This window comes from Nymphalis io, chromosome 28, assembly GCF_905147045.1.
Source record: "Nymphalis io chromosome 28, ilAglIoxx1.1, whole genome shotgun sequence".
Classification (NCBI taxonomy): Eukaryota; Metazoa; Arthropoda; class Insecta; order Lepidoptera; family Nymphalidae; genus Nymphalis; species Nymphalis io.
Genome location: NC_065915.1, coordinates 5489265 through 5515506, shown reverse-complemented (window position 1 = coordinate 5515506; position 26242 = coordinate 5489265). Strand labels below are relative to the sequence as shown.

General features: G+C 38.4%; 5 protein-coding genes and 1 pseudogene across 11 annotated transcripts in view; 3 read left to right on the top strand and 3 right to left on the bottom strand.

The window, feature by feature from the left end:
- The first annotated feature begins 552 nt into the window (after positions 1-552).
- LOC126779218 (chorion class B protein PC10-like) lies at positions 553-7130 on the top strand. 4 transcript variants are annotated; one of them, XM_050503136.1, is made up of 3 exons: positions 553-631; positions 1008-1281; positions 6801-7130. In XM_050503136.1, the coding sequence occupies exons 1-3, from the start codon at positions 581-583 to the stop codon at positions 7082-7084; spliced, it is 609 nt and encodes a 202-aa protein (XP_050359093.1). In that variant the 5' UTR covers positions 553-580; the 3' UTR covers positions 7085-7130. The 4 variants fall into 4 exon arrangements, with proteins under 4 accessions (XP_050359093.1, XP_050359092.1, XP_050359094.1 ...); XM_050503135.1 differs by having other exon boundaries at positions 1008-1335; positions 6855-7130; XM_050503137.1 differs by lacking the exon at positions 6801-7130 and having other exon boundaries at positions 1008-1608.
- Positions 4559-5749, bottom strand: LOC126779233 (chorion class CA protein ERA.1-like). The gene is made up of 2 exons (XM_050503159.1): positions 5662-5749; positions 4559-4960 (listed from the first exon to the last, which is right to left on the bottom strand). Exons 1-2 carry the CDS (start codon positions 5710-5712, stop codon positions 4559-4561), a joined length of 453 nt encoding a protein of 150 aa, XP_050359116.1. The 5' UTR covers positions 5713-5749.
- A 1973-nt stretch (positions 7131-9103) lies between the features above and the next one.
- On the bottom strand, positions 9104-9705 carry LOC126779028 (chorion class B protein PC10-like; annotated as a pseudogene).
- A 5311-nt stretch (positions 9706-15016) lies between these two features.
- On the top strand, positions 15017-16199 carry LOC126779246 (chorion class CA protein ERA.1-like). Its single transcript, XM_050503175.1, has 2 exons — positions 15017-15710; positions 15791-16199. Exons 1-2 carry the CDS (start codon positions 15660-15662, stop codon positions 16136-16138), a joined length of 399 nt encoding a protein of 132 aa, XP_050359132.1. The 5' UTR covers positions 15017-15659; the 3' UTR covers positions 16139-16199.
- A 3210-nt stretch (positions 16200-19409) lies between these two features.
- Positions 19410-26242, bottom strand: part of LOC126779229 (chorion class B protein PC10-like) — a 19263-nt gene continuing 12430 nt past the window's right edge. Inside the window, exons 1-2 of one of the 3 annotated variants that reach the window (XM_050503153.1) lie at positions 20127-20224; positions 19411-19931 (exon numbers count right to left, since the gene is read on the bottom strand). In XM_050503153.1, the coding sequence (XP_050359110.1) occupies positions 19455-19931; positions 20127-20174 (525 nt within the window). In that variant the 5' untranslated portion in view covers positions 20175-20224 and the 3' untranslated portion in view covers positions 19411-19454. Of the gene's footprint in view, positions 19932-20126; positions 20225-26242 lie in introns of those variants that run through there. The other 2 variants (XM_050503155.1, XM_050503154.1) reach the window with 2 other exon arrangements.
- The window catches only part of LOC126779244 (chorion class CA protein ERA.1-like), a 19024-nt gene continuing 14395 nt past the window's right edge, over positions 21614-26242 (top strand). For both annotated transcript variants that reach the window (XM_050503172.1, XM_050503173.1), the window contains exon 1: positions 21614-21686. In XM_050503172.1, the coding sequence (XP_050359129.1) occupies positions 21636-21686 (51 nt within the window). In that variant the 5' untranslated portion in view covers positions 21614-21635. The remainder of the gene's footprint in view (positions 21687-26242) is intronic.

Below are 26242 nucleotides of genomic sequence, written 5' to 3'. Positions count from 1 at the left end.
ATATTTAAACAGTAGTTTATATAATATCTATCTACTTTTTGATTAAGCCTTAATTGCATATAATGCAATTAGTATATAAGTGCAATTTTGATGGTAATTCTTATTTGAATAAATATATAAATCTACTGTTAAGCAACTTCTATACGAAGATTATACAACAGTCGCCAATTGATCTAAATCTGCTTAATATCATTTAATGAAATACAACGCAGAGCCTAAGCCGGTGGATCTAACAAGATGAAGTTACAGTCAATCAGTACAACCTTTATCATTATATTATTCTTAACTTCTCATTTGCTATCAATGTTTAAAATTAATTTATCTATAAAAATAATATATATATCAGAAACCTTTATATTATATACCTAATTATCGTATATAATTCCGAAATCGTTATCATTTTGACATAATAAATGTCTTAGAAATATCCTAACTTCATCACACTATTTTCATAATGTTGTGTCTCAACGATTATTACATATTACTGATAAGGTGATTGAAAACGTATATAAGGTAATATCTTTGTTGTTAATTATTCACAAGTTTCGATCGCAGCGAAAATAAGTTTTATAAATACAAAATGGCGTCTAAAACTGTCTTCCTGTTCTGCGCTCAAGCACTTTTTGTTCAGGTGAGTTAAATTGTTTAAAGGGATTATAGATTATAATGTGCATCAATAAGCATTTATAGGCAATTCTGAGGTCTGAAAGACTCAGAAATTCTGGAATCACATCCCAGACCAAAACAATTTATTATGTTTTCGTGGAAAACAAAGTTATGAAGTTGACTAAGCTACAATCTCCTACATAGACCAGCGCGTAAAGCAATTTGGTTAGACAAAAAGAGTGCACCTCTGTTCTGGTACACTCTGGTGGACTATATTAGCTCCTTCGCAATTAGTCAATCTTAAAATTGACCTATCTTGGTCAAACTCAGTCAGGAAAACTTCATTCTTTCATTACTGTCAGCTCAATGTTCAGAAATCAAATTGGTTAATTTTCTTTCAGATAATCTCTGCTCAGTTTATTGGTACTCCATATGATGGCCTAGGCTGGGGTGCTGCTGGGAACGGTCTTGCGTGGGAAGCCGCTGCTGGTCCTTATGGTGCCGCAACACCTTGCGCTGGACCATGGAATGCTGCTCCGTACGCCACCGCTGAATGGGCTACTGGTTACACACCTGGTTCATTTACTGTATCTAATGGTGGAGGTTTCGCTGTAACCAGTGCGTCTCCCATCGGTGTTACTGGAGTAGCCCTAACGTCAGAAAACGCATACGAAGGTCCACTAGCAGTCACGGGTGCTCTGCCATTCTTGGGAGCTGTAGCATTAGAAGGTCCTCTAGCAACAGCAGGTGTTGGGGCTGTCACATACGGTTGTGGAAACGGAAACGTCGCGATACTGAATGAAGATATAAACCTGGGTTACAATGGATTTGCCGCTCCGTATGGACCATATGGAGCAGCAGAGTTAGGCTATGGGTATGGTGCTCCTCTGGCATATGAAGCAGGTCTTGCAGGACCCGCTTACGGCTACAGAGGATATGGTTGTGGAGGTTTATACTAAGTTCTTATATTAAGAATAATTATAGGAAAAATAAATTTATCATTTAACATGTTTTACTTTCTTTGTTTTATTGTGTATAAAAATAATGAGCTTTAAATATCTTTTCGGACTGAATCAAAGCCATAATAATTGAAGTGAAACCTGACCTTCGCACATTAAATTTGAACATACATTTACATAAATATAAGGTAACATATATAGAAAAAAATACGACATCTAAATATTAAGTTTTCTATGACATTTATCTAACTAAGCGTCTGCTTCCTAATCTGTCCCTATCTAGACAGGAATGAGTAGAAAGTTGATAATGATGTCGACGGTGTACTTGTGCTTACACAACCAATTGTAGGCAAATAACAAGAGCACCATTGAATTACAGTCCCATCGGACTATGTATGTAGTAGAGTTCACTTATCTTTAAACACACACATGAGCACAATATTAACTTCTTGCTTGTTTGGCCTTGGAATTAGCCGCCCCAGCTAAAACTCGGTAATGATAACATAATTATTAGTAATCTCTTACAAAAATAAAAATAAAACCTTTTCGAAGTCATTTTCCATAAAGAAGTACTGTAATACATGAAGTAATACAGGAAATATTCGTTTGAAATTTTACTTTATATAGTACATCAGATATACACATCATAATAACTCAATTCGTTGGAATGGGATTCCTTGTTAAGTCTCAAAACATATATTATGACGACTTGATGAGCCGGTTGGCGTGGTTGGTAGATACTTGCCTTTCACGACGTAGGTTGTGGGTTCGATTCCCACCCAGGACAGACATTTGTGTAATTATCTAAATAAGTATATATTATATAAATATAAATAACATATTAAATTTAAATATACGTTTTCATTAAAGTATAAGAAAACATTAATAAATTCACATTTTACTTAATTGAATATATTACATAGACTTGGCAGATTGATATGTATTCAAGTTAATAAAATGTGTTTTTGATTTTAAAAACTTTTCTTTTATTACAATAATTTATATATAGTAATGAAGAAACGACGTTCTACTTTTATTATTTAATTTATAAGTTCTTAGTATCAAATGTTAACAGCTGTTTTATTTTTCTTAACTGAGAACCAATTCTACTAACAAATTGTCAAATTATTGCAATCGAATCGAAGCGTGATCGTTGCCGTTTATCCGATTTCGTATTCTTTAATTTAATTATCGACTATTGGCAAAAACTTTCAATAATTAATTTTGGTATTGACATAACGGTATATGTTAACATCATATCGATTCGTTTCCGATTACAATAAATATAGAATAGTCAAAATAGAATCGGAATTGAATCGGGAACGTATCGTAATCGTTACAATTTAGTAGAATTTAGCTCCTGAATTGTAATAAAGTGTTTACAGTATTTTTTATTCAGCGAACTGTGTTTGCTTTTAAATGATATTACATTACTCTGTACAAATTTTAATATTATATGATACGTTCTTTTAGTACTTACATTAGGTAAAAGTCGCTAGGAAATAAAAAAAATGTGTTTAGTTTAATACACTGTCACCTGAAATACCGCTTTAAACTCGGGGGACCAATTCTACTAACAAATTGTTACTTTATCGCAATCGAATCGAAGCGTGATCGTTGCCGTTTTTTCCGCTTTCCTATTCTTTAATTTAATTATCCACTATTTCCATCAAAGATAACAATTACGTTTGATTTTGATATATCGGTATATGTTAAATATTATCGATTCGGTTCCGATTCGAATAAATACAGATGATTCAAAGTTGAATCGGAATTGAATCGGGAACGAATCGTAATCGTTATAAATTAGTAGAATTCGGACCCAGTATTATTTGTAATGTTGTTAATGTTATGTTATTTGCTTACTATAATTTAGTGCGTAAAAAAATTTGTAATCACTGTTTTCCTCCAATCAAATTAAATATATATCAATTTTTTTTCTAACTACTTATCGCGTTATTGATAAAAATATAGGAAATAATATCCATTTAAATTTAAGCAATAAGCTTCTTACATAACTCAACATTCAATCCTTCAGTCTATAATCAGTTAATTGTTTCACCGTCTAAGATCATCAGACATATAAATTAAAAGATCTTTTTGCGATGCTAGTTCGCACTTCTAAAACCCGGGACCAAACTTAATCTCTTTAATATTTAATTCTCTGGTGGTAGGGCTTTGTGCAAGCTCGTCTGAGTATGTACCACCCACTCATCAGAAATTCTACCGCAAAACAGCAGTATTTGGTATTTTTGTGTTCCGGTTTGAAGGGTGAGTGAGCCAGTGTAATAACAGGCACAAGGGACATAACATCTTAGTTCCTAAAGTTAGTGGCGCATTGGCGAGGTAAGCGATGGTTAACATTTCTTACATTACATTTAATGCCAATGTCTATGGGCGTTGGTGACCACTTACTATCAGGTGGCCCATATGTTCGTCCACCAACGTTTACGTTGCCAATAATGCAAGCCGCACGTCGCTTCAATCGATCCAAGGCCTCCAATAGGTAGTTAGTGGAGCCATCCCAAAGATGCGAGCAATATTCAACGCAAGAACGTACCTGTGTTTTGTCCAACAGGCACAGTTGTTGTGGCGTGAAAAAACACCTTGCTCAGAACTCCGAGTTTCCGCGAGGCTGTTTTTATAACAGCCTCGATGTAATCACTTGGACTAAGATCGCACCGAACGTCAATTCCTATTAAGCAATTCATGGAATGAAAATGTCTCGAGTCAGCATACTGACTAACGTTGCTCTTTAGCTCTGTACTACTATCAAAATATCGTTTCAATTATTAAATCTTTGAAATTACTTAATCCAACATATTGTCGAACCATTTCTAAATAATGTAATTATAAGTTTAAGATTTTTTTATTTTTATTTTAACTTTCTAGCCAAAAGAAATAAAGACAAATGTAATGAATATATAAAAATTAATGTCATTTATTATTTAAAAACAAAATATAAACCTAATCAACGTTACAAAATATTTTTTTTAATAATAGTAAGGACCACCGCATCCACAGCCACAACTGCCAGAGATTGTAACCACACCAGCTGCTGGTAGATCACCAGCGAAGTGCACGGCACCAAGGATCGGTACTTGTCCAGCGACGAGTGTAGTACCAGCGACTGGCATTTCACCAGCAACGGCAACGTCACCAATACCAGTGCCACCATATCCAGTCGCTATTTCAATAGCAGCTGGAGCGAAGCCGTATGGTCCGGGAGCACCCAATTCAAGAGCGGTTGGAGCTAAGCCGAACGGTGAAGCAGCTAGACCAGCCCCCAAGCCATAAGGGCCAGCTAAGCCAGCTGCAACTGCTGGAGCAACGCCAGGTCCGTAACCATAACCAGGGCCCAGTGGTCCAGCGCCCAAGCATTGACTGAAGGCATTCTGAAACAAAAAAAAATGTTTATAAGTTTAAAAGCCGTATCATTTTTTTGTTCATAAATAAATACCATTATATAGTATCGCAAAATTAGATGATATATAAATATATACATTCTTTAAATTAAACGGTATTTAATTTTTTTCTTGGATCTTAAACATTTAATTCTAAATTAAAAAAAATAGGAACTTTGACGAACCATAGGGCAACTTCATCGATAGTAGATATCCTCCGTCTATAGAAAGTATTATTGTAACAAATGAAAAAGAAAAAGATGCTATTCCCACGCCCGTGAGCACACTCGGTAACAGTACAGTAACAGCCATTTAATGTCCCACTGCTGGGCTTAAGGCCTCCTCTCCCTTTTGAGGAGAAGGTTGTGGAGCTTATTCCACCACGCTGCTCCAATGCGGGTTGGTAGAATACACATGTGGCAGAATTTCAATGAAATTAGACACATGCAGGTTTCCTCACGATGTTTTCCTTCACCGTTAAGCACGAGATGAATTATAATCACAAATTAAGCACATGAAAATACGAGCACACTCGATCACCATAAAACAAAGGTTTTAAAAGAAATTTTAATTTGGCGGTAAAATAACTGGAATAGGTGGTACCCTTCCAGGCAGACCTTCATAAAGTCCTACCATTGCCAAACCTACTGTTTTTTTTTTATAAATAACTCCATTAAATATTCCCATCTCACCTGAATCAAGCAAAGTTGAACACAAACAAAAATGAAGGCGAAGGAAGTCATGATCGTGTTTATCGAAGGCCTTACAAAAATATAATACTGAGTACTAAACTGTCGTTATATAAATACTATAACATTTTGTAATCTTTATCATACTGACATAATAAAACTAAGAATCAATAACCCAACAATTGATGCTTAGACTACTTTCAAAACGGAATATTTTGTAACTAATTATCGCGGTAATGATAACGATAAACATTGGTATAAAACGTTGACAGTTCTATATTAAATCATATACCGATCTGAACATTAACTAAAATATATCAAAATGGTTGCTAAGACTTCTTTCGTCCTTTTATTCGTTCAAGCCGTTTTGATCCAGGTATATATTAGTTATTTTAGTTAAATATATATATATATGGATTGGTGGGTAGGAATTCAGCGTGCTCATCGATTTAGTATTAATAAGTAAGGGTAGTATAATTACAGACACAAAGGTATTTATTTAGTATAGATACGGACGAGCAAATGGGCCACCTGATGGTAAGTCACCAGCGACCTGTTGACATTGGCATTGTAAGAAATGTTAACCATCGCTTACATGGCTAATGTGCCACCAACATTGGGAAGATGTTATGTTCCTTGTGCCTGTAATTACACTGGCTCACTCACCCTTCAAACCGGAACACAACAATACTAAGTACTGCTGTTTTGCGGTAGAATATCTGATGAGTGGGTGGTACCTACCTAGACGAGCTTGCAAAAATCCCTGCCACCGGTGAAAGATCTTAGAACCTATGGTTAGTTGAGGAATGAGTAAGGGTTATTTCTGACTGCCATCTAAACTTTTTTGGGCGGAGAACACCAAGTATCGTCATGTGTCGTACTTTGCTATATTAAACTAAATGTATCTTTGCAGAGTATCTTCAGTCAATGTCTTGGACCTGCATATAATGCTTACGCCGATGGATTAGCCTGGGGAGCAACTCCAAATAGTCTTGCTTATGGTCCTTATGCTACCACTGAATATGCAGCTGGTTGCGGTCCAGCCCCATTTGCTGTATCTAATGGTGGAAGTTTTGCTGTAAAAAGTGCATCTCCCATCGCTGTCACGGGTGTTGCTGTGACGTCTGAAAACGCATACGAAGGTCCTCTAGCAGTGACGGGTGCTTTACCATTCTTGGGAGCTGTAGCATTAGAAGGTCCTCTAGCAACAGCCGGTGTTGGTGCTGTTACATACGGTTGTGGAAACGGAAACGTCGCGATACTGAATGAAGATATAAGCCTGGGTTACAATGGTTTTGCTGCTCCGAATGGACCATATGGAGCAGCAGAGTTAGGCTATGGGTATGGAGCTCCTCTGGCATATGAAGCCGGTCTTGCAGGACCCGCTTACGGCTACAGAGGATATGGTTGTGGAGGTATATACTAAGTTCTTATATTAAGAAAAATAGTAAAAATAAATGTATTATTAGTTATCAAAGTCGGTCTTGTTATTTTTATATCTTATTAACTCGAATAGTAGCTCTACAAACGGCAGTCGATACAATGAGATAAGTTCTCTTTTCTCAATTGAGTCTAAATCAAATCCCTAAATTATGTAACATACTTTTATAATAATATAATATCCTGGGACATTTTTCACACACGGCCATCTGATCCCAGGTTAAGCTTGTACAGAGCTTGTACTATGGAAACCAGATAACTGATATACTACATATACTATTTTTCTTTTGTAAATACATACTTATATAGATAATTACACCCAGACTCAGGATAAAGAGACATGTTCATGCACATAAATATCTGTCCTGGGTGGGAATCGAAAACACAACCTTCGGCGTGAAAGGCAAGCATCCACCAACCACGCTAACCGGCTCGTCTAATTTTTATTTATTTATTTTAAATTCCACTGTTTCTAGCAAAGACACTGGAATAATATTTATTAAATATACTGGATGCTTGAGTTGTTAATAATATAATAAGTTGTAATAATAATAATAAAAACTTCTTTTTTACCACACATAATACACAATAGGAGGTGGCTTGGCTTAACCTGCTACGGGAACACGGTCCTATTCAAAGCTGTTTTTCAGACATGCCCCACCCTCCCTGACATGTACGGCAGTAGTTTAACTGCTTATATAACTTCTCCGCTTTACCACCATTCATTAAATTGCTATCAATAAGTTGTCAGGCGCATATAGTTTTAATACAATTGTATAGTACAACTACAAATGGGACATCTGATAGCCACCACCGCCTATGTACATTGGCACTTTAAGAAATATAATAATAATAAGTTTATTTATATAAACACATGGATTTAAAATTGTAAGCTTATGTACTAACTAACATTATAATTAGCACTAACTAAAAATATTGATTTTGGTTTTATTTTATTAGGTGACTAACTCACTATCCTTCATGGGTTATATGAATAACCTGTGCTAAGGATACGAGTTTACTTTCTTTAAAAGAATTGATCTCAAAGCTTAAAGGAGAAATTAAAAACTATAATTCTATATAAATAATATTAGAAACATGCAAAGTTAACCAAATTTACTATCGTTATGTTTGTTAAACTCATAGTTTTTTTTTACTTTAGCTTAGTATGCAAGTGTTGTTATTATTATTAAAACGACATTGCTCTTTTTTCTCATCTAATGGTTACCAACGGACACTTTGCACTTATTTTATATTTTATTGCAACCCTACATGAATTCACAGGGCACAGTAAAAATGTGTGGTTTTGTTGCACTGATTGTATATTGTATATATTGTAAGCGATGGTTAACATTTCTAACAATGCCAATGTCTATGGGCGTTGGTGACCACTTACCATCAGATGACCCATATGCTCGTCCGCCTTCGTATTTTATAAAAAAATAAAAAATTGAAACATATGTTGATTCCAAAACGCTTAACATACATATAGCGCCGTAAGTGGACATTCTAGCAAACTCAACCCCAATATTGCGAAAAGATACACCAAACGATCTCGGACAACACGTCTCAAGGCAATTCGAAAGTGTAAATAAATACGATAAATAATGTTGACACTTTTATCATAAGGGTTTTAAAAAGCTCAACCACCAAGTACAGTTTTAATTAATTTTAATATACTTAAAATATATTCTTGCCATTATATATTGTGGTGGTTTTTGCTAGCGACACTATAAATATACTTACTCGGAGAGCTTTTTCCTCGTCGCAACACAACATTACTTAGTATTATTGTGTTCCGGTTTGAGGGTGAATAAGCCAGAGTAGAGAGAGAAGGGTAAATAGGCATAACGGACATATCTTAGTTCCCAAGGTTGGTTACGCATTCACAATGACTGAGATGGTTATCATTTCTTACAATATTTTAATTATTGGGGGCGCTTTAAAGCGGTGGTGACCACTAACGATAAAATGACTGCCTACCCATTATAAATTTAAAAAAAAATTATCTTTCAAAATAAGATAACACCACCACCACACCACAACCGCATCCAGCGCGGTAAGGACGGTAGCCGAAACCGTCAATAGCATCATAACGACCAACCGTAGCCGAGTGGGCCAGCAATACCAGCGGGAGCGAGTTCCTCCACAATAGCGACGGCTCCGTTGCCACAACAGTAGTTGACAGCACCAGCACCAGCAGTTGGCAGAACACCTTCTAGAGCGACGGTTCCTAAGAACGGCAGAGCACCGCTGACTGCGAGAGCTCCTTCAATAGCGTTTTCTCATATACTCCGTTCGGTGAGATAGGAGAAGCACTGGCGACACCAAGACCACCACCACTAGAGGCAGGGGCGACTACTCCACAGCCACAAGTGCCAGTAAGAGGACCAGCGAGACCGTAAGGGGCAGCGGCCCATCCAGCCTTAATGTATTGTCCAGCGATGGACTAAAAACAAATAATTACTTTATTAGCAATTTGTTGATAATACCTTACCATTGATTTGTTACTTTTCATTATAAAGACAAGTCTATTAATATAGGTTTTAATAAATACCTGAACTAAGAGCGCCTGCGCGCAAACCAAAAGTGCAGCCTTGAACATGTTTAACGTCAATAGAAAATGTGAATGCTTACAATATTAAATCCATTACATTATATACTAAATTTCTTATGAAAAACCATATCAGCCGTGTCGTGTGAAGTTTTCATAAAGCCAGTACGAAATAATACGTGAAATACGTCAAAGGGCCATTGATAGTAAATGGTTCAATTGCCGATAAATATTATGTCGAATCAAAGCTTCTAGTACCAAAAAATAGTTATAAATATTATGGTGTCGACTTATAAACAAAAAAGTTCTACCCTATCTACGTTTAATTTTATTTTTAATGATCACTATTGACACATACATTATTCAATTTAGGTTTTTTTAAAGTGACCAGAGACAACAATTGGCAATAATCTAATCTGTGTTAGCAATTATAAAAAAAAATCATTACTTATGCAGTACGCAGTGACGTTTTTTCTTAAGAACGTCAAGAGTGAATCCGTGGTGTGGTGGTGGCATCCTTGGTTTATGTATCCACTGAGGAGCTGCTGGACCAACAAATCACCGCACAAGAATCTTAAAGATTCATAAAATAATAATAATAATAATAATATCCTGGGACATTTTTCACACACGGCCATCTGATCCCAAATTAAGCTTGTACAAAGCTTGTGCTATGGAAACCAGACAACTGATATACTACATATACTACTTTTCTTTTGTAAATACATACTTATATGGATAATAACACCCAAACTCAGGACAATCAGACATGTTCATGCACACAAATGTCTGTCCTGGGTGGGAATCGAACCCACAACCTTCGCCTTGCCGGCCCGCAAGATGCCTCTTCACGCCTCGTTTGAAGGAACCCGGGTTGTAAGAGGAGAGAGGTTCCTTACCAGCTCACGTGTTCCCCACACGTGAGCTGGTAAGGAATTCCATTTTTTGGAAGTGCGACAGAGAAAGGAGTTGCCAAATTTCTTTGTTCGCGATGGAATTGATGTCACAGTTAGGCGGTGACATCGAGAACCAGCTCGCGTGGACTTAAGAAGGAAGGGGGAATTAGAGAAAATAATTCCTCAGAGCACTCGCCGTGATACAGTCGATAGAAAGCGCTCAGTGCTGCTAACTCACGACCCAACTGTAAAGGTTCAAGGGTGTTTGTGACCTTTACGTCACCAATAATGCGCACTGCACGTCGTTGCAACCCGTCCAAGGCCAGTAGGTACTTAGCGGAGCCATCCCAAAGGTGCGAGCAATATTCCACGCAAGACCGTACCTGTGTTTTGTACAGCAGGCACAGTTGTTGTGGCGTGAAAAAACGCCGCACCTTGTTCAGAACTCCGAGTTTCCGTGAAGCTGTTTTTATAACAGCCTCGATGTAATCCCTTGGACTAAGGTCGCAACGAACGTCAATCCCCAGCATGACGATTTTGCTTTGTATCACCAGCGGAGTACCACAGAGGGAGGGAAGAGGGTAAAATGCTGACTTTTTCGCTGTGAGAGCGCATACCTGTGTTTTCTTGGCATTAAACTCAACAAGATTATCAGAGCCCCATTTGGCGATGAGCTCTAATGTCCTATCGAGTTCAATGACAAGATCCTTCCGCCTCTCATCAATTTCCGCTCGCCCAGCCACTGCGCGTCCGTGATATCCACCATGCACTGTACTATCGTCTGCATAGCAATGTATGTTCCCAAGAGAGAGCATATCCGTAACCGTAACAGCCTGTGAATGTCCCACTGCTGGGCTAAAGGCCTCCTCTCCTCTTTTTGAGGAGAAGGTTTGGAGCTTATTCCACCACGCTGCTCCAATGCGGGTTGATAGAATTCACATGTGGCAGAACTTCAGTGAAATTAGACACATGCAGGTTTCCTCACGATGTTTTACTTCACCGTAAAGCACGAAATGAATTATAATTAAAAATTAAGCACATGAAAATTCAGTGGTGCTTGCCCGGGTTTGAACCCACGATCATCGGTTATGATTCACGCGTTCTTACCACAGGGCCATCTCGGCTTTTCATGAGAGCATATCATTGATATGCAAAAGAAAGAGTGTGGGAGATAGCACAGATCCCTGGGGGACCCCAGCATTCACTACATAGAATTGTGAAGCGCAACCATCAACTAAAACACGAAGGCTACGCTTGTGTAGGAAGCTGGCAATCCAGGAGCATAGCTGAGCAGGCAGACCATATGCCGGCAGTTTGGAGAGAAAACTTCTATGCCAGACGCTGTCGAAAGCCTTGGAGATATCGAGGCTGACAGCCAACGATTCTCCATGCTTGTCGATAGCTTCACCCCAGTGGTGTGTTACGTACGCTAGAAGATCACCTGTGGACTGTTTTGGTCGAAACCCGTACTGACGATCATTAATTAGACAGTGATCTTCTAGGTAATGATCAGTAGATTATCTATTATATATTATATATTATAGTAGGTAGATGATCAGTTGGTTGTTTAGAATCCGTTCCATCACCTTACAAAGTACTGAGGTGATAGCTATTGGTCGATAATTTGCCGGGTCAGACCGATCCCCTTTTTTGGGAACCGCTTGCACATTAGCTCTTCTTCAAGCCTCCGGCACATATCCCGAAAAGAGAGAAAGTTGGAACAGACGCGTTAACACAGGAGACAGCTCCGCTGCACACTTCTTCAGCACTATGGCTGGTATTCCATCGGGACCGCTAGCTTTCCGTAGTTTCCGTATGAAAGTTATTCTCAATATTAAAATGCAATTTTTACATCAATATCAATTTACCACAATGTACAATGTACCACAATGTACCCTAATTTTTGGAACCTTCAAGTGATGGTTTTGGAATGTTAATTCAATCAATGTTCAAGTCATAGTCATTAATGTATAAAAAAAATATCAAGCAACTAGACAGTATGAGCACGTATTAATTATCTTGTCAGTATTGTGTATATATGTAATTCGTACATATATCAGGTATATGTTACGATAATATGCTGATAATTTTGCTGGTGGTAGGGCTTTATGAGCTAGCAAGCCTCTTTAATTCCGTCATCCAACATGGCAAGACCCCGGAAACGTGGAGCGGGAGTGAGGTGGTACTGTTTTTCAAGAAAGGTGATAAAACCCTCTTGAAAAACTACAGACCAATCTCCCTCCTGAGTCACGTGTTAAGCTGTTCTCAAGAGTCGTCACGAACCGTCTCGCCAGACGACTTAACGAGTTCCAGCCCCCAGAGCAAGCCGGCTTTCGATCAAGCTACAGCACCGTGGACCACATCCATACTGTTTGGCAGATTGTGCAGAAGACCGAAGAGTACAATCAGCCGCTGTGTATGGCATTTGTGGACTACGAGAAAGCCTTCGACTCCATCGAAACCTGGGCAGTGCTCGACTCATTGCAGAGATGTCATATCGATTGGAGATATATCGAGGTACTGAGATGTCTGTACAACGCCGCTACAATGACTGTCCACATCCAGGACTGTAAGACGAAGGCAATCCAACTGCGCAGAGGGGTGAGACAGGGGGATGTAATATCCCCGAAACTGTTCACCAACGCGTTGGAAGACGTTTTCAAAACGCTGGATTGGACTAGGTATGGAGTCAATGTAAACGGCAAGTACATCTCACACCTTCGATTTGCCGACGATATCGTCATCATAGCAGAGTCGCTGGAACAACTCACCGAAATGCTGCGTAGCCTAGGCGAGTCTTCCCGGTGTGTCGGTCTCAGTATAAACTTGGACAAGACCAAGGTCATGTTCAATAGGCATGTCGTGCCGGGACCGATATACGTCGAGGGGAAACCTCTCGAAGTTGTTAGTGAATATACCTACCTAGGACAGATAATACAAGTCGGTAGGAACAACTTCGAGAAGGAAGCCGATCGAAGAATTCGCTTGGGATGGGCAGCATTTGGCAACCTTCGTCAAGTCCTCAAGTCGTCTATACCGCAATGTTTGAAGACGAAAGTCTTCAACCAATGCGTCTTACCTGCCATGACATACGGTGCCGAAACGTGGACACTAACTGCGGGACTAGTCCACAAATTCAAAGTCGCTCAGCGTGCTATGGAGCGAGCTATGCTCGGAGTATCTTTGAAGGATAAGATCAGAAATGAGATTATCCGAAAAAGAACCGGAGTCACCGACATAGCTTGCAAAATTAGCAGGCTGAAGTGGCAGTGGGCTGGTCACGTATGTCGTAGGACCGATGGCCGTTGGAGCAGACGAGTCCTAGAGTGGAGACCGCGAATCGGCAAGCGCAGCGTAGGGCGCCCTCCAGCCAGGTGGACCGACGAGCTTAAGAAGGTGGCGGGCACCAACTGGATGCGGAAGGCGGAGGACAGGGAGCTTTGGCGCACCTTGGGAGAGGCCTATGTTCAGCAGTGGACAACGATTGGCTGTTGATTTAATTGATTAGGGCTTTATGCAAGCTCGTCTGGGTAGGTATCACCCACTAATCAGATATTCTACCGCAAAACAGCAATACTTGATATTGTTGTGTTCCGGTTTGAAGGGTGAGTGAGCCAGTGTAATTACAGGCACAAGGGACATAAAATCTTAGTTCCCAAGTTTGGTGGCGCTTTGGCTATAAGCGATGGTTGACATTTCTTACAATTCCAATGTCTAAGGGCGTTTGGTGACCACTTACCATCAGGTGGCCCACCTATGCTCGTCCACCTTCCTATACTATAAAAAAAATGCTACTAAATTCAAATTGATTAATATATATACTGTAGATGTGCCTTTTAAAATAAATATTTACTGGTGGGTAGGGCTTTGTGCAAGCTCATCTGGGTAGATACCACCCACTTATCAGATATTCTACCATAAAACAGAAGTAGAAAGAGGGTATTGCTGTGTTTCGGTTTGAAGGTTGAGCGAACCAGTGTAATTACAGCCAAGGGCATAACATCTTAATTCTCAAGGTTGGTGGCGCATTGGCGATGTAAGCTATGGTTAAAATTTCTTACAATGCCAATGCTATGGGCGTTGGTGACCACTTACGAACAGGTGTCTCATTCGCCCGTCCGCCTACCTATCTGGTGAGAGGGTGGTACCTATCCAGGCGTGCTTGCACAAAGTCCTCCGTTCAAATGGAGTTGGCCGCTATACCGAAGCCTATCAGTATTCATATAATCTTCACTAATTCTTGATAGTAAATTTATTATATTAATTTTGTTAGTTTTTTATTAAAATTAGCTAAATAAGCATTGAGTTCTTCAAGAAATATTTTAGAATTTGTTGTTAAAAACCCATAAAATTTTAAAACAAATACAATTCTAATTATGTCATTTTATTATTATTGTATTAAGTATTTAAGTTTTATTTTACAATATAGTTCATATTTCATTCCTTACCACCAGGTGGTCCATATCCTCGTCCGCTTACCTATACTATAAAAAAACATACTTTGTTCCAATAATTAATTATAATTTAAAAAGCAGATAATCTATCTATTTTGCTCTGGTTTAAAAATATTACCTCAATCAAGTCAGTAGCATTTTTTATGTTAAGTGTTATCCGAATCAACATTTGAATACTACTGCTTTTAATTAAATGAAAATATAAGTTTTGCTTAATCACGTTGAATCTCAATAGTTATTTTATTTACAACTAGTGCCTGCCCCATGTTTGGAGGGGGCGGCAGGTGTTACGCCTATGTCCTTTCTTGGGAGTTCAATCAAATTTTAAAAGTAGTTTAGCCTTGAAAGCGTAACAGACAAAGCTACTTTCACATATATAATATTTTTAAAGATATGAGGATATCTATAAAAATATAAAGCTAAGCCTATATTCAATTGCTTTTTGTAATTTCACTCTCCTTATTTCGCAAACATTTTTAAATTTTGAGAATGGAATATAAATGAATATATTGGTACGTATTTAAAACGCTGATAAACACGTCCATAGCAATTGCCTCACACCAGTTTAAGTAAAGAATGAGTTTTGCTATAAAAACCTTTAACATATTCCCAATAACACATTGTAACCTCAACGTCGTTGACTAAAAACCAATCAACATGTCTACCTTCGCCTTCTTACTCCTCTGCGTCCAAGCTTGCTTTGTTCAGGTAAATATTTTACCTAAAATTTGCTTAGGTAAGGTCAAACGTCCCTAAACTCATATTTAATGATTTATTTGGTGCTTTAGAATGTATACAGCCAGTGCCTGCGTGGTGCTGGACCTCTTGGATGGGAAGGAGGTCTTGCTGGACCCATTGGCTACGGCTGGGGCCCTGGCATCGCTGGCTTAGGCTGGGAAGCCGGTCTTGATGGACCCCTTGGCTTCGGCGTTGGTTCTTGCGGTGCTGCCTACGGTGGAGCTGGTGTTGGTGATGTAGCCGTCGCCGGAGAGATGGCTGTTGGTGGTACCACCCTGGTCGCTGGTCAGGTACCAATCCTCGGAGCTGTAGAATTCGGAGGTATCGTGCCAGCCGCCGGAGCTGTCTCCATTACCGGCAGCTGCGGCTGCGGCTGCAACGGTGGATACATTTACTGATCAGTAAATATTGCCCTCCTAACCGATTCAACCAAAACAAAGAATAAATGATTGATTGGCATACTGATATTTCTTAGTTTTATTAATCCGTTTAGTTTGTTTTTGTTAAAGAGAAATAATTATTAAATAGGCTCGGGAAAGTATTTTTGAGTCGCCATATTACAGATTTGAATTAAATGAGAAGCTATCAACAAACAGGCAAACAATCTCGGAGCACAAACACATAATTTAAAAATTATACAACGAAAAACAAACTATACAGATATAAGACTAATAAAAATGTCCTTCAGACCACGGCGGCCAATCTCAAGAGAATTTAACCAACTGCGCAGCAGATATTATAGTGCACAAGTGTGTGCGCAAACACAGGTGCACTCTCTATTCCCTAACTCTCATAATCCGATGGGACGGCAATCCGACACGACCAGAAAGAGTTCAGACACGGAGGCTACACACTACACACTAGAGGCACGGGAGGGTACACACTTCCAACTTCCAGACTTCGGGCTGCTACTGAGAATTTTCTGACAGAAAAACCCAATAACTTTTTATTGGCCCGACCTGGGAATTGAGGTCTGCGGCCTTATATCAAGCCACTGTATCAACGAGGCATCCATATAATAATAGATATAAGACTATACATATTATAAGGATTGTTCTTTTTTCCATGGGTTTGGTCTACATTCATTACCGATTTCATTACATGAGGCATTTACATCTTACTGTGAAGCGCTGGACACCATATTAGCATTATACAAAGGACGCCTTTTTACCAATAGACTCACGATCAACCAAGAGCTAAATAACCATCAATAAACAAAACTAATTAAAATTCATAATTACCTATTAAGAATTTGTAATAGAAACGAACAATTTTTGATGTCATCGTGAATATTTAGTTGCTTTTTTTATTAAATGTTTTTCTTTAAATAATGATTAACAAAATGACATTCATAAAATAAACATATTTAATTTAGTTCAAACATGCTGACGTCACACGTCAATTTTTTTATTTTGTATCTACACCAGTTAATCGCGAAATATTCTGCCAATGTCACGTATAAAAAATATGACACATATGAGATCAATCAGGTTAAAATTTAGAAGTTCTTAATGATGTTTATCTAGATTCTAGAACAACATAATAATTAAATTTATTCATCCATAAAATAGAACATATAAAAATATACTAATTATATATTTTAAAAATGGTGATTAAACTAGCTCAACAAAACTCACAAGCGTGTTTACCGAATGTTGGATGTCAGCAATTAAAACTGTATTTATAAACAACCAAAAGCCGTGACATTGCATGAATGTATTATCACTTTAACGTTCATAATGCCTATTTGAATTATTTATATTTTTGCTACCTAAGTGTTAGTTATTTTATATATAATATCACAGAGCGTTACTGCAAATTATTTATTTGTATGAATTTATTATTTACGTGACACTGGCTGAATATTTTTTGCAAAATTAACAAAAATAAACTGCCAGTACTAAAATATATATAATGACAGTAATAATATCTTGTAAAATAGTATTTTTTTATTTTATTTAGTGGTGATAACTGCACCAAAAATAAAGCAACATACACATTATGGTACAGACAAAAAAAAACATTATTAATTATTTTGATTCTATGAATTTGGCGAAATATATATTTTATAATATAAAATCAAAGGCGTTTTTATAAAAAAATAGAACGATGTTTATTAACCAAGATGTCACCTAGTTGTTGTACCTACCAAGATTCTAAGCCAATCTTGGTAGGTACCACACATCACATATTCTATAGCCAAATAGCAATAATTAGTATTGTTATTTCAGTTTGAAGGGTAAGTTCCCAAGGTTGGTGGTGCATTGGCGAAGTAAGTAATGGTTAATATTTCTTACAGTGCCTATATTTTGTGGGCGGTGGTGACCTCTTACCACCAGGTACCTCATTTGCCCGTCTACTTAGACGGGCTTGCTCAAGGCCCTATGGTCAAATAGAGTTGGCTGCTATGACAGAAGGCTATCAGTATTCATAATCTTCACTAATTCTTGATAGTAAATTTGTTATATTTATGTTGTTAGTTTTTTAATAAAATTAGCTAAATAAGCATAAAATTTTAAAACAAATAAATTTCTAAGTACCTATGTCATTCTTTTATTATTGTATTAGGTATTTAAGGTTTATTTTCCAATATAGTTTAAATTTTATTGTATAAATAACGATGACAATAGCGAGTTGCATTAAAAATTCCCATGTGAAGCTCTATTTCCACATTTTAAAAGTTAAAACTTAATAGCACAGCATTGCTATTCTGTAAGAGTTTCATTACTCGCCCGTGAAATTTTAACAACCGACTTATAGTGATATACTATTTTGATGAGTTTATTCATGAAATGCTATGATTATTATGGTCAATGTCGCATATCACCTTCTGACATTTTATACCGTTTCCTGCGATGAGTTTCGACTTTGTTCTTACAGTTACCCTACTGATATTATGTTCAAGTACGGTGTTACGTTATTTTCTCTATTCTTTATTAAACGTATAATTATTGTACATAAGTAACCTGTCGTTATTAATTGCGAGTAACAAGCCGTTTGAGTCGTTCTTATATACGACTTCGGAATTAACGAAGTATTTTATATTATCTATGGGATTATCGAATTACGCTTACCAGACAACTAGTTGTCGCCCGCGACTTTGCCGGGATGTGAAAGGTAGGTGTTAGGTACTCTATGTCATTTTTACCCCTGACGACGTGTATACCATTTCATGTGTATCTGTTGAGTAGTTGAGACGTGAAAACGTAACAAACAAATAAACAAACTGACTCGCATTTTTAATATAAGTTGAAATTGTATAATACGTTAGCAAAACTAATCTTTCTTGAATATTTTTATTTGATTCTTCTATAGCGCAATAGCTATTTGACCTAGTGTAAAAGTCGCAGGTTCAATACAACCCTTGAGCTCTTAACGCGCGCGGTCCTAACACAAGCTTAATTAGAGGGTGAATAGGATTTTATTAGTAATTCCTTAAAAACAGACATTGTTATTATACTTTTTAAAATATTATAAATAGTAATCGGACATAAGCGATTGAACTTATTTCATTAACCTAAACATATATATATTTTAAGTAGATACTACGTTCTCGCTTAAAAACCGAAAAAGGCTTAAATTTTGACTGTCGTCAGTTGTACACTTACGCAACTTCCTTGGGGTTCATAAAATAAAAACGGACAAATTCAGATGCAAATAGGATTGTTCTTTATTATGATATGAGTTGAAATTCATTGAAGCGGTATTTTTTGTTTAGATAAGGGCACCACAGCCGCAACCAGCGTGGTAAGGGCCAGCGAGAGATCCGACGCCGTAGCCGAAACCACCGTAGCCGAAACCGTCAATAGCACCATAAGGACCAAGGCCATAGCCGAGTGGGCCAGCAATACCAGCGGGAGCGAGTTCCTCCACAATGGCGACGGCTCCGTTGCCACAACCATAGTTGACAGCACCAGCACCAGCAGTTGGCAGAACACCTTCTAGAGCGACGGTTCCCAAGAAAGGCAGAGCACCGGTGACTGCGAGAGCTCCTTCAATAGCGTTTTCTGAGAGCACAGATACTCCGTTCGGTGGGATAGGAGAAGCACTGGCGACACCGAGACCGCCACCGCTAGAGGCAGGAGCGGCAACTCCGCAGCCACAGGTACCAGTAAAAGGACCGGCGAGACCGTAAGGAGCAGCGGCTAAAGGAGCGCCCCATCCAGCTCCGATGCATTGTCCAGCGATGGACTAAAACAAAACATATTTACAATTTATTTATCAACATAAATAAAACCTCTGATAAAATATAAAGCGTATTTAGAACGAAGTTAATTTTTAAAGCCAAAAGGAAAGATTGTCTAAGCTTAGGCAATATTTGATTAATATTCTTTTACACACACAATACGTCGTGAAGACTAGAAAATAAGTGGACTATTTAATTACCTGGATGAAGAGCGCCTGAGCGCAGACCAAAAGCACAGCCTTGAACATGTTTACCGTTTGAATACAAACTTCACAATGTTTCCTAGAATAACCGTCTACTTTTTTATACTGAATATGAGTTAGAAAACCCTTATCATTATGATGAAAATTACATTTCAATGTCACTTACAGAATAAAACGTGACATTACGAGGTCACTGATAATATGTAGTTTTCTTTTGCACTAATAACTTTCAATCATATTTAAAAACTAGCTAAATCGGCGGCTTTGTCCGCGCTGTATTCGTGATGAACCAAAAACCCCTTTTAACTTTACCTTACTTTTGCATGGGCTTTGTGCAAGCCCGTATGGGTAGATACCATATATCCAATTATTAATATACTATTCAACAGCCAAACAGCGATTTGTGAGTGAGCCAGTGCACTAGGAACTCTTAATCCCCAAGGTTGTGGAGGGACAATGTAAGGAATTGTTTATATTTGTAACAGCGCCAATATTTGTAGGCGATTGTGACCATCCACCAACCAGTCCTTTTACTTTCCTATATTATAAAAGAAATACTATATAACTTATTCGGAATCATCAATAGTTCGGGATGGAGACTATGGATGCAATAAAAAATTTCACGCACTGGACCAGCGTGAGTGGAGTATGGCCTAACTTTTCTCATACTGAGAACATACTGGTCCATCCCATGTTCAGCAATTCAGCAATGAGACAACTATTACTATATTATTATTAAGCTTTTGCCCGCGAATTCGTCCGCGTGGACTTCAGAATTGAGTCTAAGATTTACTTTTTCCTGTCATATCTAAATACTAATCAGTGGTTAGTAACCACGTAAATGAGCTATTTTTCTCTAATACAGCGCAAGTGAATTGACGAATGGAAATTCTTCCCCATTTTCTTTTTCATTTATTACCTAATTCTATAGTCTGCGCATACAAAGTCATATGCAGAATCTAGTTTATATTGATAGGATAGTATAAAGTAGCATTAACATAAATTGATAAAAGTCATTGAACCACGTCATTTCCCGGTATAACGCTGTAACTTATCAAAGTTTGCTTTAATAACAGTTATATATATATGTTTATGTACGTTTCCTATTATTAATAAGGGGAGCTTGCATCGCCACAATGGCGAGTAATGGCGAAAACATTTTATGCCCAATATCCTTATTGGGCATAAAATGTTTCTGCTCTGCTGAGATACGGTCATGGAAACGTTATATCAAGAGGGGTTTTTGTTCTTACAGTGTACCTCTGGGGATCATCATTCTGAAGGTTTCTCTTACGTAACAAAATGTCTTCATTATCAAAGTAATTTTAAATGGTGAAAAATTTAAAAAAAAGTTTTTCACGATGAAAACAGATCAATAACTCGCGATAAACACGTCCACTAAAATTGCAAAACGCTATAACAAACGAAGTATCTGTAACAAGTATAAATACGACAGCTTCTCTTCTATTAATCATTCAGTATTGCTTTGAATAACAACCAAGCATCATGTCCACCTTCGCTTTCTTCCTCCTCTGCGTCCAAGCTTGCTTGGTTCAGGTAACGATATAACTTATATTTCAATAGATAGTCAGACTGGTAAATACCTCTAGACATTGCCAATGTAGAAAATATTAAACATCATTTACATCATCAATGCGCCAACAAACTCGGGGTCTATTTTAATGTATCTTGTCTCTGTAGTTATAATGATATTCTCATCCTTCAAACCGGAAAATAACAATACGTGAGGTGTGAGACCCAGAAGGGCTTACAAGCCTTACCACGAAGTGAAGTATAATTTAAACGTAGTTATTATGCACAGTGTTCTCTGCTATTAATGTCTAAGGCAATTCCACCAGTATTTATCGTCCGCCTATCAGGCAGTTTATGTATATCATATATGTAAAAAATATATGATAAATAATAATATGCAAATATACAAATATCTGATTTGTTTTTTTGTTGTTTAGAATGTATACAGCCAGTGCCTGCGTGGTGCCGGAGCTGGTCCTCTTGGATGGGAAGCCGGTCTGGCTGGACCCATTGGGTGTGGTTGGGGTCCCGGCATCGCTGGTTTAGGCTGGGAAGGCGGTCTTGCTGGTCCTGGTTACGGATTCGGCGCTGGTTTAGCTGCTCCTTACGCCGCTGCCTATGGAGGTGCCGGTGTCGGTGATGTTGCAGTCGCTGGTGAGATGGGCGTTGCTGGTACGACCCTCGTCGCTGGTCAAGTACCGATCCTCGGTGCTGTAGAATTCGGAGGTATCGTGCCAGCTGCTGGAGCTGTCTCCATCACCGGTAGCTGCGGTTGCGGTTGCGGCTGCGGTGGTTACCTGTACTGAATAACCTAGAATATTGATTACTGCTTGAACGGACTTAATAAACTTGATTGGCATGCGAATATTTTATATATTTTTATTTAATAGCTTTCCTTAATTATATTTGTTCTTGATGACGATGGCGATGATGTCCCTAAGATCAATTAAATGGGCATGACATAAATTATTAAGAGACTGTCCAACTACGCGGATATATTATAATACACAAGTAGGTGCACGTGATTGAAGAGAGAGATCAGGTCCAACCCCAACTTTACTTATTTCCCGAGAAACAGTGGAATAACATTCACAATTTCTTCTCTTATTTAAAGAAACTCACAGTCTTACTTATTAGCGTTCACGTTCACGTATGTTACTGGTGTCTCTCTCTCTCTGTCATAAGCAATTTGTCTTTCATAAGAAAGAGACAAAACATTCATAGTTAATGCCTATGACAGTTAAGAATTCTAACAATATCCACATATTCTGACAAGATTGGAGTGCAAATTTAAAACAATTAAAAGAAAACAATATTAAGAAAAAGTGTAGTTAAGCATCAATAGAAAAAATCATGAATAATATATAAAGCCTCTTTTTTTTCCTTGAACTCAATGCGTATCTCACTCGTGTAACGTTGATAACTTATGCTTTTTGATTACGGTAAATTAATAGAAACATTTATTATTTATAGATAGATAGATAGATAGATAAAGTCTTTATTTGGATCACACCACATGAGTAAAAATAAGAAGAAATGACAAAAGTAACACAGAGTTTAAGTTAATTTATGTCGTAGAAAAAGATAAATAAAAAATTAACTAACTTACAAAAATATTTACAAAAATACTCTGCAATCTTTAATAAACTTATTTGCCTTAGGAGTTTCACACCTGACTAATAAACAAAGACTAAATATAAAGTTTCACCCACGTTAAACGTTACTGCTCCGTGCATAGATAGTCTACTCTAATCGATAAACAAACCGTAAATTTAAATATTCCAAGCGCTTATAACTCCACTGTATTATGCTATAATATTAGCAAACAATTATTGTTTTTTAGTACAGAAAGTTTTTATTATGTACTTTTTTAAGCTATGTACAGTCATTTTTATAATATATAAAATTAAAATATAAAAAAAAACAAAACACGCATTACAAATTTATATAAAAAACACGCGGTATAAAAGATTGTCCTGTGGCATTCTACCCAAGACCGAGGCACTATTGCCTAATTACTGCCTTGTTAGTCTAGTGGCTCGATGCTCAATTCCCAGGTCGGGCCAATGAAAATATATTAAATTTTTCTGTCATAAAATTCTCAGTAGCAGCCCGGAGTCTGGAAATCGGAAGTGTATTTACTTCCGTGCCTCGGAAAGCACGTAAAGCCGTTGGTCATGCGCCTGAACTCTTTCCGGTTCGGATTGCCGTCTCATCGGATTAGGGAATAGAGAGTGCACCTGTATTTGCGCACACAATTGTGCACTATAATATCTCCTGCGTAGTTGGCTAATCTGTCTTGTGATTGGCCGCCGTGGCCGAAATCGATTTGGAGGACATTATTATTATTGCCTAATGTTGTTTAATATATCATCATTTATAATACAACAATATTCCACTTTAATTTCACTTCCGATTAAAATTTCGCAGACATTCAAAACGCCATTTTTGATAAACCAACAATGAATATCAGTTTATTAATTATATAATCTCGATGTGCGTTTAACGAATGGAAAACAAATGAACTTTGGTAATTCAAAAATATATTATTTTATACAAGTTTTGATATTCTTAAATACATATTTGTTTATTAATTTGTGATTTTTATGTAATATAAAATATTTGTAAAAAAATACGTGTAATATAAACATGCCATAAAAAAAAGTTGGTTATTATGTATAGTAATGTAACGAAAAATTCCAAAGTAAGTAAAAAAAGGTAAATGTAGATTACCTTTATACAAATCAACACCCAATTTAAGTATAAAAACAATTAAATATTAGAGTTTAACTACTCATTCAGTAATTTACTCCTCACTAGTAACCTCCATCTCCTCTCTCCCCTTAAATGTCATGTCAGTTCAAGGTCAAAGTAGTTTATTTACGTTTTTTTTCTTTTTCCATTGGATAGTCTATAACCTAAATCAGTAAACGAGCTTTCTAATGCGATTTTTTTATTAAATTGCACTTGAAAATCCTTTTATTTTTTTTTCGCTGGAAAAACGCGTTTACGCGTTTTCCCCACTTGAAATGGGGGGGTATGTGGGACTCGCCGGCGCCGAGTATGCGCCGGAATACCCACTAAAAACCAGCGGTACCCACACCGCCTTTTCGAGGGACGTCACGGGATCACTTGCGCATAGTACCGTGACGCCCTGACGGTTGGCTTGCCTCTGCAGGCCTCCAAATCCTAGGGGGTTCTCAGGGTACAAAGACCCCCTAACTCCGGCAACACTTAGGGCGGGAGGAGAAGATGCGCATAGCGCCGACGCCTTCTCCCCGGTCTTCTTTGGCGAAGCGAGTCAGCGGAGGCCCTCTCCTCACGCTCCCGCTCCGCTGCCTCCTTCTGCGACATTACATTTTCGCAGAAGGAGACCGTCTCCAACCAACACTTCTCGCTACCAAGCATGGCACTTATGACACTCGGCAGCAAGAGGTCTTCACCGACTAAGGCCGCCAGGGACAGGCGCTGAGGTCCCCAAGCGGCACACTCCATCAGAGTGTAGCACGCTGTGTCCGAAGGCGCACCACACTCATGGCAGGAGGGTGTCACCTCCCGCCTCGGTATCCGGTGCAGGTACTTACCGAAACAACCGTGTCCGGTAAGTACCTGCGTCAGACTGAATGTGAGTGTGCCGTGACTCCGTTCCACCCAGCGACTCAAGTGGGGGCGGACCGCCTCCACTGTCACTAGGCCTGCTGAGGGGGACCTCAGGTCTTCCTCCCACCTACGAATCAAGGCTCGCTGGGCTAGGGCCCTGACTCGCTCAACCTCCGCCGATCCTGGACGGACGCCGCTTGACCTCGTTTCCACCCGGAACTGTTGCACTTCCGCAAGCACCTCTGCCTGGAGTTCCCAGGCGGATCGCTCGCGAGAAGTGTCGCTGCCGTCCATGACACCGTACGGTACCCACGTATCGCTCTCACCGCTATGACTCTTTGCGGCCTCCACAGAAAAGCTCTGTTACGAGCGGTGAGAGCATCCACCCAAATGGGTGCACCATACAACGCCATGGAGCGTACCACGCCAGCGTATAAGCGCCGACATGGTGTTTCCGGCCCTCCTACATTGGGTAGGAGGCGGCCCAGGGCAGCAGCAGCGCTTATAAGCTTCGGGCCGAGTTGGACAAAATGCTGCCTGAAGCTCCATCTTCCGTCCAGGATCAGGCCCAGATACCTCATCTGGGCTTGCACCTTAATCACCGTCCCCTGGACGGTGATAGACGCCCGCATTGAAAATCCTAAGATTAGTCCATAGTTTAAAAAAACTCTAGCTTTCTATAATAACATAGATAAAATATATACTACAATTAAGCCAATCAAATAACATAACCTTTTAATTAGAATTTAAGCAAATATCGAAAACATGCAACCGAACGATTGCATATTATTTATTATATAAGTTTTTTTTATCATTTCCGTTCCCGAGTAGATAGCCCTGATAGGGCCGAGATGGCCCTATAGTAAGAACGCGTGAATCTTAACCGATGATCGTGGATTCAAACCGGGCAAGCACCACTGAATTTTCAAGTGCTTAATTTGTCATTATAATTCATCTCGTGCTTGACGATGAAGGAAAAC